The 18,243-nt window shown below is 50.8% G+C and overlaps 1 protein-coding gene across 1 annotated transcript in view; it reads right to left on the bottom strand.

The window, feature by feature from the left end:
- Positions 1-882: 882 nt before the first annotated feature.
- LOC147098445 (nck-associated protein 1-like) overlaps positions 883-18,243 on the bottom strand; it is a 211,110-nt gene continuing 193,749 nt past the window's right edge. The window contains exons 26-31 of the mRNA XM_085970119.1: positions 17,184-17,264; positions 16,735-16,828; positions 15,248-15,361; positions 14,065-14,174; positions 10,120-10,209; positions 883-1,127 (exon numbers count right to left, since the gene is read on the bottom strand). Coding sequence (XP_085826245.1) covers positions 1,011-1,127; positions 10,120-10,209; positions 14,065-14,174; positions 15,248-15,361; positions 16,735-16,828; positions 17,184-17,264 — 606 coding nt within the window. The 3' untranslated portion in view covers positions 883-1,010. The remainder of the gene's footprint in view (positions 1,128-10,119; positions 10,210-14,064; positions 14,175-15,247; positions 15,362-16,734; positions 16,829-17,183; positions 17,265-18,243) is intronic.

Here is an 18,243-nt window from a genome sequence, read left to right on the forward strand (position 1 = left end):
CTCTCTCCCCCCGCCCCCTCTCTCCCCTCCTCTCTCCCCGCCCTCTCTCCCCACCCCCTCTCCCCGCCCTCTCTCTGCCCCTCTCTCTCTCCCCGCCCCCTCTCTCCCCACCCTCTCTCTCTCTCTCTCTCTCCCCCCTCTCTCTCTCCCCCCCCTCTCTCTCACCGCCCCCTCTTTCCCCGCCCTCTCGCTCCCTCTCTCTCTCCCCCTCTCTCTCCCCCCCACCTCTAGCCCCCCCACCTCTCTCCCCCCCCCTCTCTCCCTGCCCTCTCTCCCCATCCTCTCTCTCCCCCCCCACCTCTCCCTGTCTTGTTTTGCACACTTTGTACAAAAATAATAACTTGCAGGACAACGGAGTATTACAGTTTAAACTCTTTTATTAAGCATTAGGTCTGAACTTACTCATACAGCACAGTGGGGAAAAGATGGCGTTAGGACCCCTAGCCTGGGTCTTCAAAACAATAGTAGTCCTTACAGATGCCTGCAGGCCAATGACAACTCAGCATGTGATCACGTGAATATAATAGGTATTCCTTACAGATGCCTGCGGGCCAATGATAATTCAATATGCAAATGTTACACTCCCCCCCTCTTTCTCCCCCCTCCCTCTTCGTCTTCCCCCCTCTCTCTTCCCCCCCTCCCTCCCCCTCTCCCGCCCCCCGCTCTCCCCGCCCTCCTTTCTCCCCGCCCCCTCTCTCCCCACCTCTCTCTTCCTCCCCCCTCTCCCTCCCCCCTCTCCATCTCCCCCTCTCTCTCCCCACCTCTCTCTCTCCCTACCCCACTCTCCCTCCCCCCTCTCCCTCCCCCCTCTCCATCCCCCCCTCTCTCTCCTCCCCCTCTCTCTCTCCTCCCCCTCTCTCCTCCCTCTCTCTCTCCCCACCCCCTTTCTCCCCACCCCCTCTGTCCATTCCCCTCCATGTGATTTTGTCATTTTGTCCCCATTGCATTCAGCTGAATGGATCAATGTGAAGCTGAAGCACAGACTGAAGTCTCCTGTGTTTCTCCTGGGTTTATCCTGTGGTGGTGACGACTGGTCTGTACACTTCGCGGAAGGCATTCCTCAGCAGAACATATGGGAAGCAGGGCTCCAGCATATCCATTTCCAGGTAAGGGGACTCCTCAATGAGCTGTGAGACACAACAACACTCATTAGTTTAACAAATAGCTGTCCCGTTAGTTTTCGGGTTAGTGGGAGTTTAGTGTTTAGCCAGATGCTCAGTTAGTAGCACTCTTGCCTGTGAGATAGAAGGCTGTGGGTTCAAGTCCCACTCCAAGTGTTGACCCATAATCGAGGCTAACACTTCTGCGAATAGTTTCTTGGGATGTGTTGATGTCCACCTGAGAGGGCGGATGGGCCTTAGTTTAATGTCTCAAGATGATAAAAAAGATCCCATGGCACTATTTGAAGAAGAGCAGGGGAGTTATCCCCGGTGTCACGGGGCCAATATTTATCCCTCAACCAACATCACTAAAACAGATTATCTGGTCACTATCACATTGCTGTTTGTGGGAGCTTGCTGTGCACAAATTGGTGGCCATGTTTCCCACATGACAACAGTGACTACAATTCAAAAAAGGACATCATCGGCTGTTAAACGCTTTGGGACGTCCTGAGGGTGACAAAGGGGCTACAGAAATGCAAGTCATTCTGTTCTTACAATCACATGATCGATCACAAAGAGCCAATATCGCAAAATCTCCAAACATACGGACATCACAAATCTGTGACTGGCGAGATGAATTTATTCTTAATTCCCACCTCACTGGAATACAGTCCCTGGATACAGAACCCCCCCCCACCCCCCGGGACAATGTCCATGGGTACAGAGCTCTTACCTGACCCTCCACTCCTTGTGATCCATGTTATAGGTGAAAGCCATTTATGGTGTAACCCGTGTTTCAGGGTAATGACACGCTCTGTGTGACCCATGTTACAGGGTAATGACATGCTATGTGTGATCCGTGTTACAGTGTAATGACACGCTCTGTGTAACCCATGTTTCAGGGTAATGACATGCTCTGTGTGACCCGTGTTACAGGGTAATGACACGCTGTGAGACCCGTGTTACAGGGTAATTACACACTCTGTGTGACCCGTGTTACGGGATAATGACACGCTCTGTGTGACCCATGTTACAGGGTAATGACACGCTCTGTGTGACCAATGTTACAGGATAATGACACGCTCTGTGTGACCCATGTTACAGGGTAATGACACACTATGTGTGACCCATGTTACAGGGTAATTACACACCGTGTGACCCATGTTACAGGGTAATGACACGCTCTGTGTGACGCATGTTACAGGGTAATTACACGCAATGTGACCCATGTTACAGGGTAATGACGCGCTCTGTCTGACTCATGTTACAGGGTAATAACACGCTCTGTGTGACCCGTGTTACAGGGTAATGACACGCTCTGTGTGACCCATGTTACAGGGTAATGACATGCATTGTGTGACCCATGTTACAGGAAACTGAAGCACTCTGTGATGCATGTTACAGGGTAATGACACGCTGTGTGACCCATGTTACAGGGTAATGACACGCTTTGTGTGACCCGTGTTACAGGGTAATGACTCACTCGGTGTGACGCATGTTACAGGGTAATGACATGCTGTGTGACCGGTGTTACAGGGTAATGACACGCTATGTGACCCATGTTACAGGGTAATGACACGCTCTGTGTGACCCGTGTTACAGGGTAATGACACGCTCTGTGTGACCCGTGTCACAGGGTAATGACACGCTCTGTGTGACCCGTGATACAGGATAATGACACGCTGTGTGCCCAGTGTTACAGGGTAATGACACGCTGTGTGACCCGTGTTACAGGGTAATGACACACTCTGTGTGACCCGTGTTACACGGTAATGACACGCTGTCTGTGACCCATGTTACAGGGTAATGACATGCGGTGTGTGACCCATGTTACAGGGTAATGACACGCTCAGTGCGACCCATGTTACAGGGTAATGACACTCTGTGACCCATGTAACATGGTAATGACACGCTCTGTGTGACCCTTGTTACAGGATAATGACATGTTGTGTGTGACCCGTGTTACAGGGTAATGACACACTCTGTGTGACCCATGTTACAGGGTAATGACACGATCTGTGTGACTCATGTTACAGGGTAATGACACGCTGTGTGACCCTTGTTACAGGGTAATGACACGCTCTGTGTGACCCGTGTTACAGGGTAATAACACGCTCTGTGTGACCCGTGTTACAGGGTAATGACACGCTCTGTGTGACCCATGTTACAGGGTAATAACACGCTCTGTGTGACCCGTGTTACAGGGTAATGACACGCTCTGTGTGACCCGTGTTACAGGATAATGACACGCTGTGTGACCCGTGTTACAGGGTAATGACACACTCTGTGACCCATGTTACACGGTAATGACACGCTGTGTGTGACCCATGTAACATGGCAATGACACGCTCTGTGTGACCCTTGTTACAGGATAATGACATGTTGTGTGTGACCCGTGTTACAGGGTAATGACACACTCTGTGTGACCCATGTTACAGGGTAATGACACGATCTGTGTGACTCATGTTACAGGGTAAAGACACGCTCTGTGTGACCCGGGTTACAGGGGAATAACACGATCTGTGCGACTCATGTTACAGGGTAATAACATGCTCTGTGTGACCCGTGTTACAGGGTAATGGCACACTATGTGTGACCCGTGTTACGGGGTAATGACACGCTCTGTGTGACCCGTGTTACAGGGTAATGACACGCTGTGTGTGACCCATGTATCAGGGTAATGACACGCTCTGTGTGACCCGTGTTACAGGGTAATGACACGCTGTGTGTGACCCATGTATCAGGGTAATGGCACACTCTGTGTGACCTGTGTTACAGGGTAATGACACGCTCTGTATGAACTGTGTTACAGGGTAATGACACGCTCTGTGTGACCCCTGTTACAGGGTAATGACATGCTCTGTGTGACCCGTTTACAGGAAAATGACACTCTCTGTGTGTCCAATGTTACAGGGTAAGGAGATGCTCTGTGAGACCCGTGTTACAGGGTAATGACACAGTGTGACCCGTGTTACAAGGTAATTACATGCGGTGTATGACCCATGTTACAGGGTAATGACACGCTCTGTGACCCATGTAACATGCTAATGACACGCTGTGTGACCCAAGTTATAGGGTAATGACACGCCATGTGACCCGTGTTACAGGGTAATGACACGCTGTGTGTGACCCATGTTACCGAGTAATGACACGCCGTGTGACCCATATTACAGGGTAATGACACGCTCTGTGTGACCCATGCTACAGGGTACTGACACGCTGTGTGACCCATGTTACAGGGTAATGACACGCTGTGTGACCCGTGTTACAGGGTAATGACACATTCTGTGACCCATGTTACACGGTAATGACACGCTGTGTGTGACCCATGTAACATGGTAATGACACGCTCTGTGTGACCCTTGTTACAGGATAATGACATGTTGTGTGTGACCCGTGTTACAGGGTAATGACACGATCTGTGTGACTCGTGTTACAGGGTAATGACACGCTCTGTGTGACCCATGTTACACGGTAATGACACGCTGTGTGACCCATGTTACAGGGTAATGACACGCGGTGTGTGACCCATGTTACATGGTAATGAAACGCTCTGTGTGACCCATGTTACAGGGTAATGACAAGCTCTGTGTGACCCATGTTACAGGGTAATGACACGCTGTGTGACCCATGTTACAGGGTAATGACACGATCTGTGTGACTCGTGTTACAGGATAATGACATGCTCTGTGTGACCCGTGTTACACGGGAATGACACACGCTGTGTGACCCGTGTTACAGGGTAATGACACACTCTGTGTGACCCATGTTACAGGGTAATGACACGCGGTGTGTGACCCATGTTACAGGGTAATGAAATGCTCTGTGTGACCCATGTTACAGCGTAATGACACGTGGTGTGTGACCCATGTTACAGTTTAACGAAACGCTCTGTGACCCATGTTACAGGGTAATGACACGCGGTGTGTGACGCATGTTACAGGGTAATGACACACTCTGTGTGACCTGTGTTACAGGGTAATGACACGCGGTGTGTGACCCTAGTTACAGGGTAATGACACGCTCTGGTTGACGCATGTTACAGGGTAATGCCATGCTGTGTGACCCGTGTTATAGGGTATTGACACGCTCTGAGTGACCCGTGTTACAGGGAAATGACACGCTGTGTGACCCGTGTTACAGGATAATGACACGCTGTGTGTGACCCATTTTACAGGGTAATGACACGCTCTGTGTGACCCATGTTACAGGGTAATAACACGCTCTGTGTGGCCCGTGTTACAGGGTAATGACACGCTGTGACCCTTGTTACAGGGTAATGACACGTTGTGTGTGACCCGTGTTACAGGGTAATGACACGCTCTGCGTGACCCACGTTACAGGGTAATGACACAATCTGTGTGACCTGTGTTACAGGGTAATGACACACTCTGTGTGCCCCATGTTAGAGGGTAATGACACACGGTGTGTGACCCATGTTACAGGGTAATGACATGCTCTGTGTGACCCGTGTTATAAGGTAATGACACACTCTGTGTGACCCATGTTACGGGGTAATGACACGCTCTGTGACCCATGTTACAGGGAAATGACATGCTCTGTGTGACCCATGTTACAGGGTAATGACACGCTATGTGTGACCCGTGTTACAGGGTAATGACATGCTCTGTGTTACTCATGTTACAGGGTAATGACGCGCGGTGTGACCCATGTTTCAGGGTAATGACACGCTCTGTTTGACCCATGTTCCAGGGTAATGACACACTGTGTGACCCGTGTTATAGAGTAATGTCACGCTCTGTGTGACCCGTGTTACATGGTAATGACACACCCTGTGTGACCCGTGTTACAGTGTAATGACACACTCTGTGTGACCCATCTTACAGGGTAATGGCACGCTCTGTGTGACCCATGTTACAGGGTAATGACACACTGTGTGACCCCTGTTACAAGGTAATGACATGCTGTATGTGACCCATGTTACAGGGTAATGACACGCTGTATGACCCATGTTACAGGGTAATGACATGCTCTGTGTGACCCATGTTACAGGGTAATGACACACTGTATCACCCATGTTACAGGGTAATGACATGCTCTGTGTGACCCGGGTCACAGGGTAATGACACGCTCTTTGTGACCCATGTTACAGGGTAATGACATGCTCTGTGTGACCCGTGTAACATGGTAATGACACGCTCTGGGTGTCCCATGTTACAGGGTAATGACACACTCTGTGTGACCCATGTTACAGGAAAATGTCACCCTCTGTGTGACCCATGTTACAGGGTATTAACATGCTCTGTGTGACCCATGTTATAGGGTAATGACACGCTGTGTGTGACCCATGTAACATGGTAATGACACGCTGTGTGTGACCAATGTTACAGGGTAATGACATGCTCTGTGTGACCCGTGTTACAGGGTAATGACACACTCTGTGTGACCCGTGTTACAGGGTAATGACATGCTGTGTGTGACCAATGTTACAGTGTAATGACACACTCGGTGTGACCCGTGTTACAGGGTAATGACACGCTGTATGACCCATGTTACAGGGTAATGACATGCTCTGTGTGACCCATGTTACAGGGTAATGACACGCTGTATGACACATGTTACAGGGTAATGACATGCTCTGTGTGTCCCATGTTACAGGGTAATGACGCTCTGTGTGACCCGTGTTACAGGGTAATGACACGCTCTGTGTGACTCATGTTACAGGGTAATGACACGCTCTGTGTGACCCGTGTTACAGGGTAATGACACGCTCTGTGTGTCCCGTGTTACAGGGTAATGACACACTCTGTGTGACCCGTGTTACAGGATAATGCCACCCTCTGTGTGACCCATGTTACAGGGTACTAACATGCTCTGTGTGACCCATGTAACATGGTCATGACACGCTCTGTGTGACCCATGTAACACGCTAATGACAGGCTGTGTGTGACCCATGTTACAGGGTAATGACACGCTCTGTGTGACCCGTGTAACATGGTAATGACACGCTCTGTGTGACCCATGTAACATGGTCATGACACGCTGTGTGTGACCCATGTTACAGGTTAATGACACGCTCTGTGTGACTCATGCTACAGGGTAATGACACGCTTTGTGACCCATGTTACAGGGTAATGACACGCTCTATATGACCTGTGTTACAGGGTAATGACACGCTGTGTGTGACCCGTGTTACAGGGTAATCACATGCACTGTGTGACCCATGTTACAGGGTAATGACATGCACTGTGACGCCCATGTTACAGGGTAATGCCACGCTGTGACCCGTCTTACAGGGTAATCACACGCTGTGTGTGACCCGTGTTGCAGGGTAATGACACACTGTGTGTGACCCATGTTACAGGCTAATTACATGCTGTCTGTGACCTGTGTTACAGGATAATGACACACTGTGTGTGACCCATGTTACAGGGTAATGACACTCTGTGACCCGTGTTACAGGGTAATGACACGCTCTGTGTGACCCGTGTTACAGGGTAATGGCACGCTGTGTGACCCGTGTTACAGGGTAATGACACACTCTGTGTGACTCATGTTACAGGGTAATGACATGCTGTGTGTCCCGTGTTACTGGGTAATGACACGCTCTGTGTGACCCGTGTTACAGGTTAATGACACAGTGACCCGTGTTACAGGATAATGACACACTCTGTGTGACTCATGTTACAGGTTAATGACACGCTGTGTGACCCATGTTACAGGGTAATGACACGCTTTGTGTGACCCATGTTACAGGGTAATGACACACTGTGTGACCCATGTTCCAGGGTAATAACACACTCTGTGTGACCCGTGTTACAGGGTAATGAGACGCTCTGTGTGACCCGTGTTACAGGGTAATGACACACTGTGTGACCCGTGTTACAGGGTAATTACACACGTTGTGTGACCCATGTTACAGGGTAATGACACGCTCTGTGTGACCCATGTAACATGGTAATGGCACGCTGTGTGACCCATGTTACAGGGTAATGACATGCCATGTGACCCAAGTTACAGGGTAATGACACGCTCTGTGAGACCCGTGTAAAATGGTAATGACATGCTCTGTGTGTCACATGTTACAGGGTAAAGACACGCTGTGTGTGACCCATGTTACAGGCTACCAGCATGCGCTGTGTGACCCATGTTACAGGGTAATGACACGCTCTGTGTGACCCATGTAACATGGTAATGACACGATGTGTGTGACCCATGTTACAGGGTAATGACACACTGTGACCAGTGTAACATGGTAATGACACGCTGTGTGTGACCCATGTTACAGGATAATGACACACTCTGTGTGACTCATGTTACAGGGTAATGACACGCTGTGTGACCCATGTTACAGGGTAATGACATGCTCTATATGACCCGTTACAGGGTAATGACACGCTGTGTGTGACTCGTGTTACAGGGTAATGACACGCTCTATGTGACCCGTGTTACAGGTAATGACGCGCTCTGTGTGACCTGTGTTGCAGGGTAATGACACGCTGTGTGTGACCCGTGTTACAGGGTAATGATATGCTGTGTGTGACCCATGTTACAGGGTAAAGACATGCACTGTGTGACCCATGTTACAGGGTAATGACATGCACTGTGACCCCCATGTTACAGGGTAATGACACGCTGTGTGTGACCCATGTTACAGGGTAATGACACGCTGTGTGTGACCCATGTTACAGGGTAATGACACGCTGTGTGTGACCCATGTTACAGGGTAATGACACGCTGTGTGTGACTCGTGTTACAGGGTAATGACACGCTCTGTGTGACCCGTGTTACAGGTAATGACGCGCTCTGTGTGACCTGTGTTGCAGGGTAATGACACGCTGTGTGTGACCCGTGTTACAGGGTAATGATATACTGTGTGTGACCCATGTTACAGGGTAAAGACTTGCACTGTGTGACCCATGTTACAGGGTAATGACATGCACTGTGACCCCCATGTTACAGGGTAATGACACGCTGTGTGTGACCCGTGTTACAGGGTAATGACACGCTGTGTGTGACCCATGTTACAGGGTAATGACACGCTGTGTGTGACCCATGTTACAGGGTAATGACATGCACTGTGTGACCCATGTTACAGGGTAATGACACACTGTGTGTGACCCATGTTACAGGGTAATGACACGCTGTGTGTGACCCATGTTACAGGGTAATGACACGCTGTGTGTGACCCGTGTTATAGGGTAATGACATGCTGTTTGGCCCATGTTACAGGGTAATGACACGCTCTGTGTGACCCATGTAACATGGTAATGACACGCTGTGTGACTCATGTTACAGGGTAATGACACGCCGTGTGACCCGTGTTACAGGGTAATGACATGCTGTGTGTGACCCGTGTTACAGGGTAATGACACGCCATGTAACCCGCATTACAGGGTAATGACATGCTCTGTGTGACCCATTTTACAGGATAATGACACGCTCTGTGTGACCCGTGTTACAGGGTAATGACACGCTCTGTGTGACCCATGTTACAGGGTAATGACACACTGTGACACATGTAACATGGTAATGACACGCTCTGTGCGACCCGTGTTACAGGATAATGACACGCTGTGTGACTCGTGTTACAGGGTAATGACACGCTGTGTGTCACCCGTGTTACAAAGAAAACAAAGAGTTTTTATTGATACAATTCCATTCATGACATCAGATGTTTGTCGGGCTAGAGGAGAAAGGGAGGCCATGGAGGGATTTTAATACAAGGATGACAATTATAAAATTGGTGTGTTGCCGGAGCCAATGTAGGCGAGCGAGCACAGGGGTGATGTGTGAAAAGCCTCGGTGCGAGTTCAGATACGGGCAGCGGAGTTTTGGATGAGATGAAGCTTACGGAGGGTTCAAGGTGGGAGGCTAGACAGGAGAGTGTTGGAATACTCGAGTCTGGAGGTAATGAAGGCATGGAGGAGGGCGTCAGCAGGAGAGGAGCTGAGGCAGTGGCAGAGACGGTTGATGTTACAGAAGTGATCTGTGTTAAAGGTTAACAATACTCTCTGTATATTGTGTTTACAGGTTAAAGATAGGTGTAGCTTACCATATGAAGAATGAGAAAGACTGACTCCCTGTTCTTCACAAGTGCTTTCTCTGTCTCTTGACCGATCTGCAGTAGACTCATTGAGGCAAACTAAAACAAAGAGCAGGAAAATACAGTGTGAGAGCGGGCTTGGTTAATGCAGCCTTCAACAATGAGGCTGTGCCCTGACACAGGAGAATAGAGTGCAACAAAAGCATCCCAATCCTCAGGGAACATCAGCATCACAATCCTCAGGGAACATCAGCATCACAATCCTCAGGGATCATCACCATCCCAATCCTCAGGGATCATCACCATCCCAATCCTCAGGCAACATCACCATCGCAATCCTCAGGGAACATCAGCATCCCAATCCTCCGGGATCATCACTATCCCAATCCTCAGGGATCATCACCATCCCAATCCTCAGGGATCATCACCATCCCAATCCTCAGGGAACATCAGCATCCCAATCCTCAGGGAACATCGCCATCCCAATCCTCAGGGAACATCGCCATCCCAATCCTCAGGGAACATCACCATCCCAATCCTCAGGGAACATCAGCATCCCAATCCTCAGGGAACATCACCATCCCAATCCTCAGGGATCATCACCATCCCAATCCTCAGGGATCATCACCATCCCAATCCTCAGGGAACATCACCATCCCAATCCTCAGGGATCATCACCATCCCAATCCTCAGGGATTATCACCATCCCAATCCTCAGGGATTATCACCATCCCAATCCTCAGGGATCATCACCATCCCAATCCTCAGGGAACATCACCATCCCAGTCCTCAGGGATCATCACCATCCCAATCCTCAGGGATTATCACCATCCCAATCCTCAGGGATCATCACCATCCCAATCCTCAGGGATCATCACCATCCCAATCCTCAGGGAACATCAGCATCCCAATCCTCAGGGAACATCACCATCCCAATCCTCAGGGATCATCACCATCCCAATCCTCAGGGAACATCACCATCCCAATCCTCAGGGAACATCACCATCCCAATCCTCAGGGAACATCACCATCCCAATTCTCAGGGAACATCACCATCCAAATCCTCAGGGAACATCAGCATCCCAATCCTCAGTGAACATCAGCATCCCAATCCTCAGGGAACATCAGCATCCTAATCCTCAGGGAACATCGCCATCCCAATCCTCAGGGAACATCAGCATCCCAATCCTCAGGGAACATCACCATCCCAATCCTCAGGGAACATCACCATCCCAATCCTCAGGGAACATCACCATCCCAATTCTCAGGGAACATCACCATCCAAATCCTCAGGGAACATCAGCATCCCAATCCTCAGGGAACATCAGCATCCCAATCCTCAGGGAATATCGCCATCCCAATCCTCAGGGAACATCACCATCCCAATCCTCAGGGATCATCACCATCGCAATCCTCAGGGAACATCAGCATCCCAATCCTCCGGGATCATCACTATCCCAATCCTCAGGGATCATCACCATCCCAATCCTCAGGGATTATCATCATCCCAATCCTCAGGGATCATCACCATCCCAATCCTCAGGGAACATCACCATCACAATCCTCAGGGATCATCACCATCCCAATCCTCAGGGAACATCAGCATCCCAATCCTCAGGGAACATCACCATCCTAAACCTATAGGGGTTGCACAATTGCCCTCAGTTTCTGTAAGGTGGCAACAGTAAATCAACCTGTTCCTGGCTGCCAATGGCCTTTGCTGGAAGCTGTGTGCATTTCACCATGAATGTGTGTTGTGTGTGAGTATGTGCTTGAGCATGTATGCATGTGAATGAATGTTTGTGTGTGAGAGCATGTGTCTATGTCTGTGAGTGTGTATCTGTGACTGTGCGTATGTTTGTTTGTGGTGATGTGTGTGAGAGCAAGTGTCTATGTCTGTGAGCGTGTATCTGTGACTGTGCGTATGTTTGTTTGTGGTGATGTGTGTGAGAGCAAGTGTCTATGTCTGTGAGCGTGTATCTGTGACTGTGCGTATGTTTGTTTGTGGTGATGTGTGTGAGAGCAAGTGTCTATGTCTGTGAGCGTGTATCTGTGACTGTGCGTATGTTTGTTTGTGGCAATGTGTGTGAGAGCAAGTGTTTATGTCATAGAGTCATAGGGGGAAAAATTCAGTTGGTTGCGCCTCCCGTTAGCGCCTTAAGAGGGCGCTAAAATGATGCAAACCAACTAGCGCCCAGGCACAGCACTGCCCACGCCTCCCGCAAAATTCAGCGGGAAGTTAGTAGTGGCGCTAACCGGTAGCGCCCGGCGGCGCTGGCGATGACGTCATTGCCGTGCGCAGCACCCCGCTCACGCCCCAGCCACGATCTTCGGGAGCGCCCCCTGACTTGCCGCCAGACACTATGTCCGACAGGGTCAGGGGGGTGTACCTGCGGCCGGGGAGGCGCAATTTAAAGGCGAGGTGCGGGGCGGCCATTTTTGTTGCTGGCCGCCTGCCAGCACCTGCCTGCGTTCCCGTCCCCGGCCTCCTGAACCGTCCCCCCCCCCCCCCGCGGAGTGCTGGCTGCGCTCCAAGAGCCCGGCACTTCTCTTGGGTGCAGGGCTCCTTTGCCTGCACTCCCAATCCCCGGGGGCCCAGCTGGGCCCCAGGTCGCGCTGCACAAGGCCCCTCCCGTTTAAGAAGGGGAGGAAGGCCTGCAATACCGCGGCGCGACATGCCGCAGCTTGTGGCACTGCGGCACATAACGCCGCAATATTGACTCACAGCGCCCCAAGACGGATGCGGGGCGCTTCCAGTAGCGCCCCGCTTCCCTCTTGGGGCGCAACCGCTCAATTTCCGGCACGGGGACGGTAATTTTTCCAGGGCGCTACTCAATTTTTAGCCCATAGATTCATAACGGCTCCGAAGGAGGCCATTTGGCCCATCGAGTCCATGCCGGCTCTCTGTAGAGCAATCCAGTCAGTCCCATTCTCCCGCTCTGTCCCCGGAGCCCTGCTAGTTTATTTCCCTCAAGTGCATTGAGTGTCTCCGTTTCCACCACTTCCGTCGGCATCGAGTTCCAGGTCCTCACCACTCGCTGCGTAAAAAAGTTTTTCCTCACATTCCCCCTGTATTTCTTACCTAAAACCTTAAATCTGTGTCCCCTAGTCCTTGTACCATCAACTAGTGGGGACAGCCTTTCCCCGTCTAGCTGATCCAAACCCGTCATAATCCTGTACACCTCTATCAAATCACCCCTCAACCTCCTTTGCTCTAATGAAAACAAATCCAGCTTCTCCAACCTGTCCTTGTAGCTAAGATCCTCCATCCCCAGAACCATTCTGGTAAATCTCCTCTGCACCCGCTCAAGGGCCTTCACATCCTTCTTAAAGTGTGGTGTTGAGTGTGTTAATGAGTGTGAGTGTGTGTCTGTGAGTGTGTGGCAATGTGTGTGAATGTGAGTGTGATTGTGAGTGTGTGTATTTTTTTTAATTTGATTATGGGATGTGGGCATCGCTGGCAGGGCCAGCATTTATTGCCCATCCCTAATTGCCCTCGAGAAGGTGGTGGTGAGCCAGCTTCCTGAACCACTGCAGACCGTACAGTGAAGGTACTCCCACTGTGCTGTTCAGGAGGGAGTTCCAGGATTTTGACCCAGCGATGATGAAGGATCGGCGATATACTTCCAAGTCAAGGTGGTGTGTGACTTGGGAGGGGAACTTGGAGGTGGTGGTGTTCCCATACGCCTGCTGCCCTTGACCTTCCAGGTGGAAGAGTTTGCAGGTTTGGAAGCTGCTGTGGAAGAAGCCTTGGCAAGTTGCTGCAGTGCATCTTGTAGATGGTACACACTGCAGCCACGGTACGTCGGTGCTGGAGGGAGTGAGTGTTTAAGGTGATGTGTCTGTGTAGGATTAGTTTTTACTGTGCTACAACCGGTGGCACAAGGTAGCCATGTCCTCGATCCAAGCATGAGTTTCCATGTCACAATGATTGCAAACACCGTGCTCACTTACCGCCATGAACTCCTTCAGATGGTCTTGAATGTTCTGCTTGTGAATAGTGTAGAGAGCGGCTGCAATCTGGTTGATGGCTTTGGCCAAACAATGGATATTGTTACGGTGACCTGAAGGCAACAGATACAGTATTTCAATATACAGGGGAGATCCGCACCGACCTGAAATATACAGGAGAGATCCACACAAGCCTGTTGGAGGGGCGGTACTGAGAGAGTACTGCACTGTCGGAGGGGCAGTACTGAGAGAGCACTGCACTGTCGGAGGGGCAGTACTGAGGGAGTGCTGCACTGTTGGAGGGGCAGTACTGAGAGAGTACTGCACTGTCGGAGGGGCAGTACTGAGGGAGTGCTGCACTGTTGGAGGGGCAGAACTGAGGGAGCACCACACTGTCGGAGGGGCAGTACTGAGAGAGTACTGCACTGTCGGAGGGGCAGTACTGAGGGAGTGCTGCACTGTTGGAGGGGCAGTACTGAGAGAGTACTGCACTGTTGGAGGGGCAGTACTGAGGGAGCGCCGCACTGTCGGAAGTGCTGTCTTTTTGTTGAGATGTTAAACTGAGCTCCCACCTGTTTGTTGAAGTGGATGTTAGCAATGCCACGAAGGCAAGCAATGAGATGGGCACAGTGACTGGATATTTATAATAAAAGTAGAAAATGCTCGAAGTGCACATGTGGTTCAGAATCTATCAGTAGAATTGACAAGAGCCCATGAAACATTGACAGCCCATGTTGACCTGCAGAGGCTAACTGACCTGCTGTGTAATACATAGAATTACATAGAATGTAAGCACAGAAACAGGCCATTCGGCCCAAGTGGGCTGTGCCAGTGTTTATGCTCCACCCGAGCCTCCCACCCCTCTTCATCTCTTCCTATCAGCATATTCTTCTATTCCTTTCTCCCTCATGTACTTATCGAGTTTCCCGTTGAAAGTATTTCCAGCAATTGCAGTTTGGCCTTTTTCACGTTAACTGGTCTTTCATTCATTGTCTGCTTCTGGGATCTTGCTGTGTACAAAATGTCTGTTACATTTACCTGCATGAGTACACTTCAAAAAAAGTAATTCATTATGTGAAGCACTTTGGGTATTTCTGCTGGATGTAAGCAGGGGCTGTATAAATAAATACAAGTTATCACTGCCCTTTAATAGCCTGGTCACTGAGGCTCCGAGTTTGCGACTTACCCTGGTGCTCCTGATTATAAATGGACATGGGGTCACTGGCGAGAGACGGGAGGGAGACAGCTACGTAGACCATGAGGAGGTAGGTCAGTCTGTAATCTTCTTCAGAAGAATTCTCTGGAAACAAATCAGATTAGCAGATTAGCAGTTCCACACTGGTGACTTTGGACATGTCCGCTCTGGTTGACACAAGAAGCCTCAAGAAACATTAATCCCACTCGCAGTGTTACACACATCCAGTCCGTGTTTTATGATATATCTGACCCATGGTTAGTGAGAAATCCAGTCCATATTTTGCGATGGATCCTGCCTGCTTCAGGAACAGTGGAGCTCCCAGCTCACAGTCCTTTACCAAAATACTCCTACAGCACATTAAACTTTCCCTGTGTAAACTCGGTAAAAACACAGTAAAATCGTAAGGTCAAAGATATCAGTGCCACTCCCAACATCCAACTCCTTTGTAACTAGACCCTCTTTAACAATTAACGTCACCCACCTCATGCTTTACCTCCTGATCCTTCTTAAAACACACAACTCTGCCAGTTCGCTTCCCAATCAGCGTTCGATTTCAACCAAGTTTCAGTCAAAATCTATTTCCTCATTATGTACCAGCACCTCTCACTCACCCATTTTAGTCCTTCTGCTCCTTGCAGTCATATCAGAACTCAAGTTAGCCTTTAATTTCCTTGCCCCCGCTTTCCTAATTATTCCTACAGTCTGTTCTTTGTCGCCCTCCCCCGCTCTACCAGTTTAAATACCTCCGCACTGAGTTATTTACCCTTTCTGTACCCCTCCAGTTCAGGTGAAGTCCATATCTACTGTACAGCTTCCCTCTGTCCCAGAACTGGTCCCAATGTCCTCAGGATCTGAATCCAGACATCAATGGATCTCATTTGTCCTCGCCTGACTTGCCCAGCACAGGGCACAGGATGTAATCCTGAAATTACTACCCTTGAGACCTCGCTCTTTAGCCTTGACCCTAACTCCTCACACTGCCTCTGCATGACCTCTGTACTACTGTTTCCTACGTAACTGCTTCCTCGGATTGTCGTAAAACCCATCTGGTTCACTAATATATTTAGGGAAGGAAATCTGCCGTCCTTAGCCGGTCTGGCCTATATGTGACTCCAGACCCACAACAATGTGGTTGACTCTCAACAGCCCTCTGCGGTTCAAGAAGGCGGCTCACCACCACCTTCTCAAGGGCAATTAGGAATGGGCAATGAATGCCGGCCTTGCCAGCGACACCCACATCCCAGGAACAAATAATTAATTACATGGACCATGAATTCTGGCTCCTGTCTCTCCCTGTTCAAAGGTTTTTCCACCCGCTCTGTTATGTCCTTTACCCTGGCACCAGGGAGACAACACACCATTTGGGACTCATGGTCACTGCTGCAGGAAGGCCGTCTATCCCTCTAATAATTGAATCTCCCCTCACTGCCACTCGCCTCGCCTCTGCTTTCTTTTTGTCGCCCCAGTGTACTTACCATTCTTCTGATTTGAGAGTGCAGTGACAAGCGCGGGATCCACCTGGCATGAGGCCCCTGCTGCTGAAGTCAGTTCACAGATGGCGAGTATATCCTGCAGAGGACAAGGAACAAGGCACTCAGGACCTCATTTCTCTATCAGCATCGGCTGTACGTGGAGGCCTCAGCTCCCAGTGGAAGTGGGATTGCAGAGCCGATAGCACCACTCAGATATCTGAATGCCTGACTCACTGTGATCTTGGAAGCTTCTTCACAAGCATGGTACAGTAGCCTGATGGTTATACTATTGGCCGAGCAACCCAGAGGTTGTGCCTTCAAACCCCACCATGACTCCAGAAAATAACAACAACAACTTGTATTTATACCATGCCTTTAATCTGGTAAAATGTCCCCAGGCCCTTCACAGAATTGAGTCCCACTGAGTCTAAGCACAGACCCAGCCCTCATACCTTTATGTCAGTGGTTGAGCTGACGATGTTACTCAGAATCTGAATGGAGCCCATGAGGAACGGGATGTGACCAGATAAAACCTGCAAAAAGACAAGAAACAACGTGAGCGAAACCTTTACCAGTTCTCCCAGGCTGGGAGTGTGCAGGGTGAGTGGGGAGTGTGCAGGGTGAGTGGGGAGTGTGCAGGGTGAGTGGGGAGTGTGCAGGGTGAGTGGGGAGTGTGTAGGTTGAGTGGGGAGTGCGCTGGATGAGTGGGGAGTGCGCTGGATGAGTGGGGAGTGCGCTGGGTGAGTGGGGAGTGCGCTGGGTGAGTGGGGAGTGCGCTGGGTGAGTGGGGAGTGCGCTGGGTGAGTGGGGAGTGCGCTGGGTGAGTGGGGAGTGCGCTGGATGAGTGGGGAGTGCGCTGGGTCAGTGTGGTGTGTGCTGGGTGAGTGGGGAGTGTGCGGGGTGAGTGGGGAGTGCGCTGGGTGAGTGGGGAGTGCGCTGGGTGAGTGGGGAGTGCGCTGGGTGAGTGGGGAGTGCGCTGGGTGAGTGGGGAGTGCGCTGGGTGAGTGGGGAGTGTGCTGGGTGACTGGAGTGTGTGCTGGGTGAGTGGGGAATTTGTTGGGTGAGTGGGGAGTGCGCTGGGTGAGTGGGGAGTGCGCTGGGTGAGTGGGGAGTGCGCTGGGTGAGTGGGGAGTGCGCTGGGTGAGTGGGGAGTGCGCTGGGTGAATGGGGAGTGTGCTGGGTGAGTGGGGAGTGTGCTGGGCGAGTGGGGAGTGTGCTGGGCGAGTGGGGAGTGTGCTGGGCGAGTGGGGAATGTGCTGGGAGAGTGGGGAGTCTGCGGGGCGAGTGGGGAGTGTGTTGGGCGAGGGGGAGAGTGCTGGGTGAGTGTAGAGAGTATTGGGTGAGTGGGGAGAGTGCTGGGTCAGTGGGGAGTGTGTTGGGTGTGTGGGGAGTGCGCTGGGTCAGTGGGGAGTGCGCTGGGTCAGTGGGGAGTGCGCTGGCTGAGTGGGGAATGCTCTGGCTGAGTGGGGAGTGTTCTGGCTGAGTGGGGAGTGCGCTGGCTGAGGGGGGAGT

The sequence above is a fragment of the Somniosus microcephalus genome, chromosome 29 (genome assembly GCF_052327205.1).
Source record: "Somniosus microcephalus isolate GS21.2 chromosome 29, FLI_Smic_1.0, whole genome shotgun sequence".
NCBI classification, from domain to species: Eukaryota; Metazoa; Chordata; class Chondrichthyes; order Squaliformes; family Somniosidae; genus Somniosus; species Somniosus microcephalus.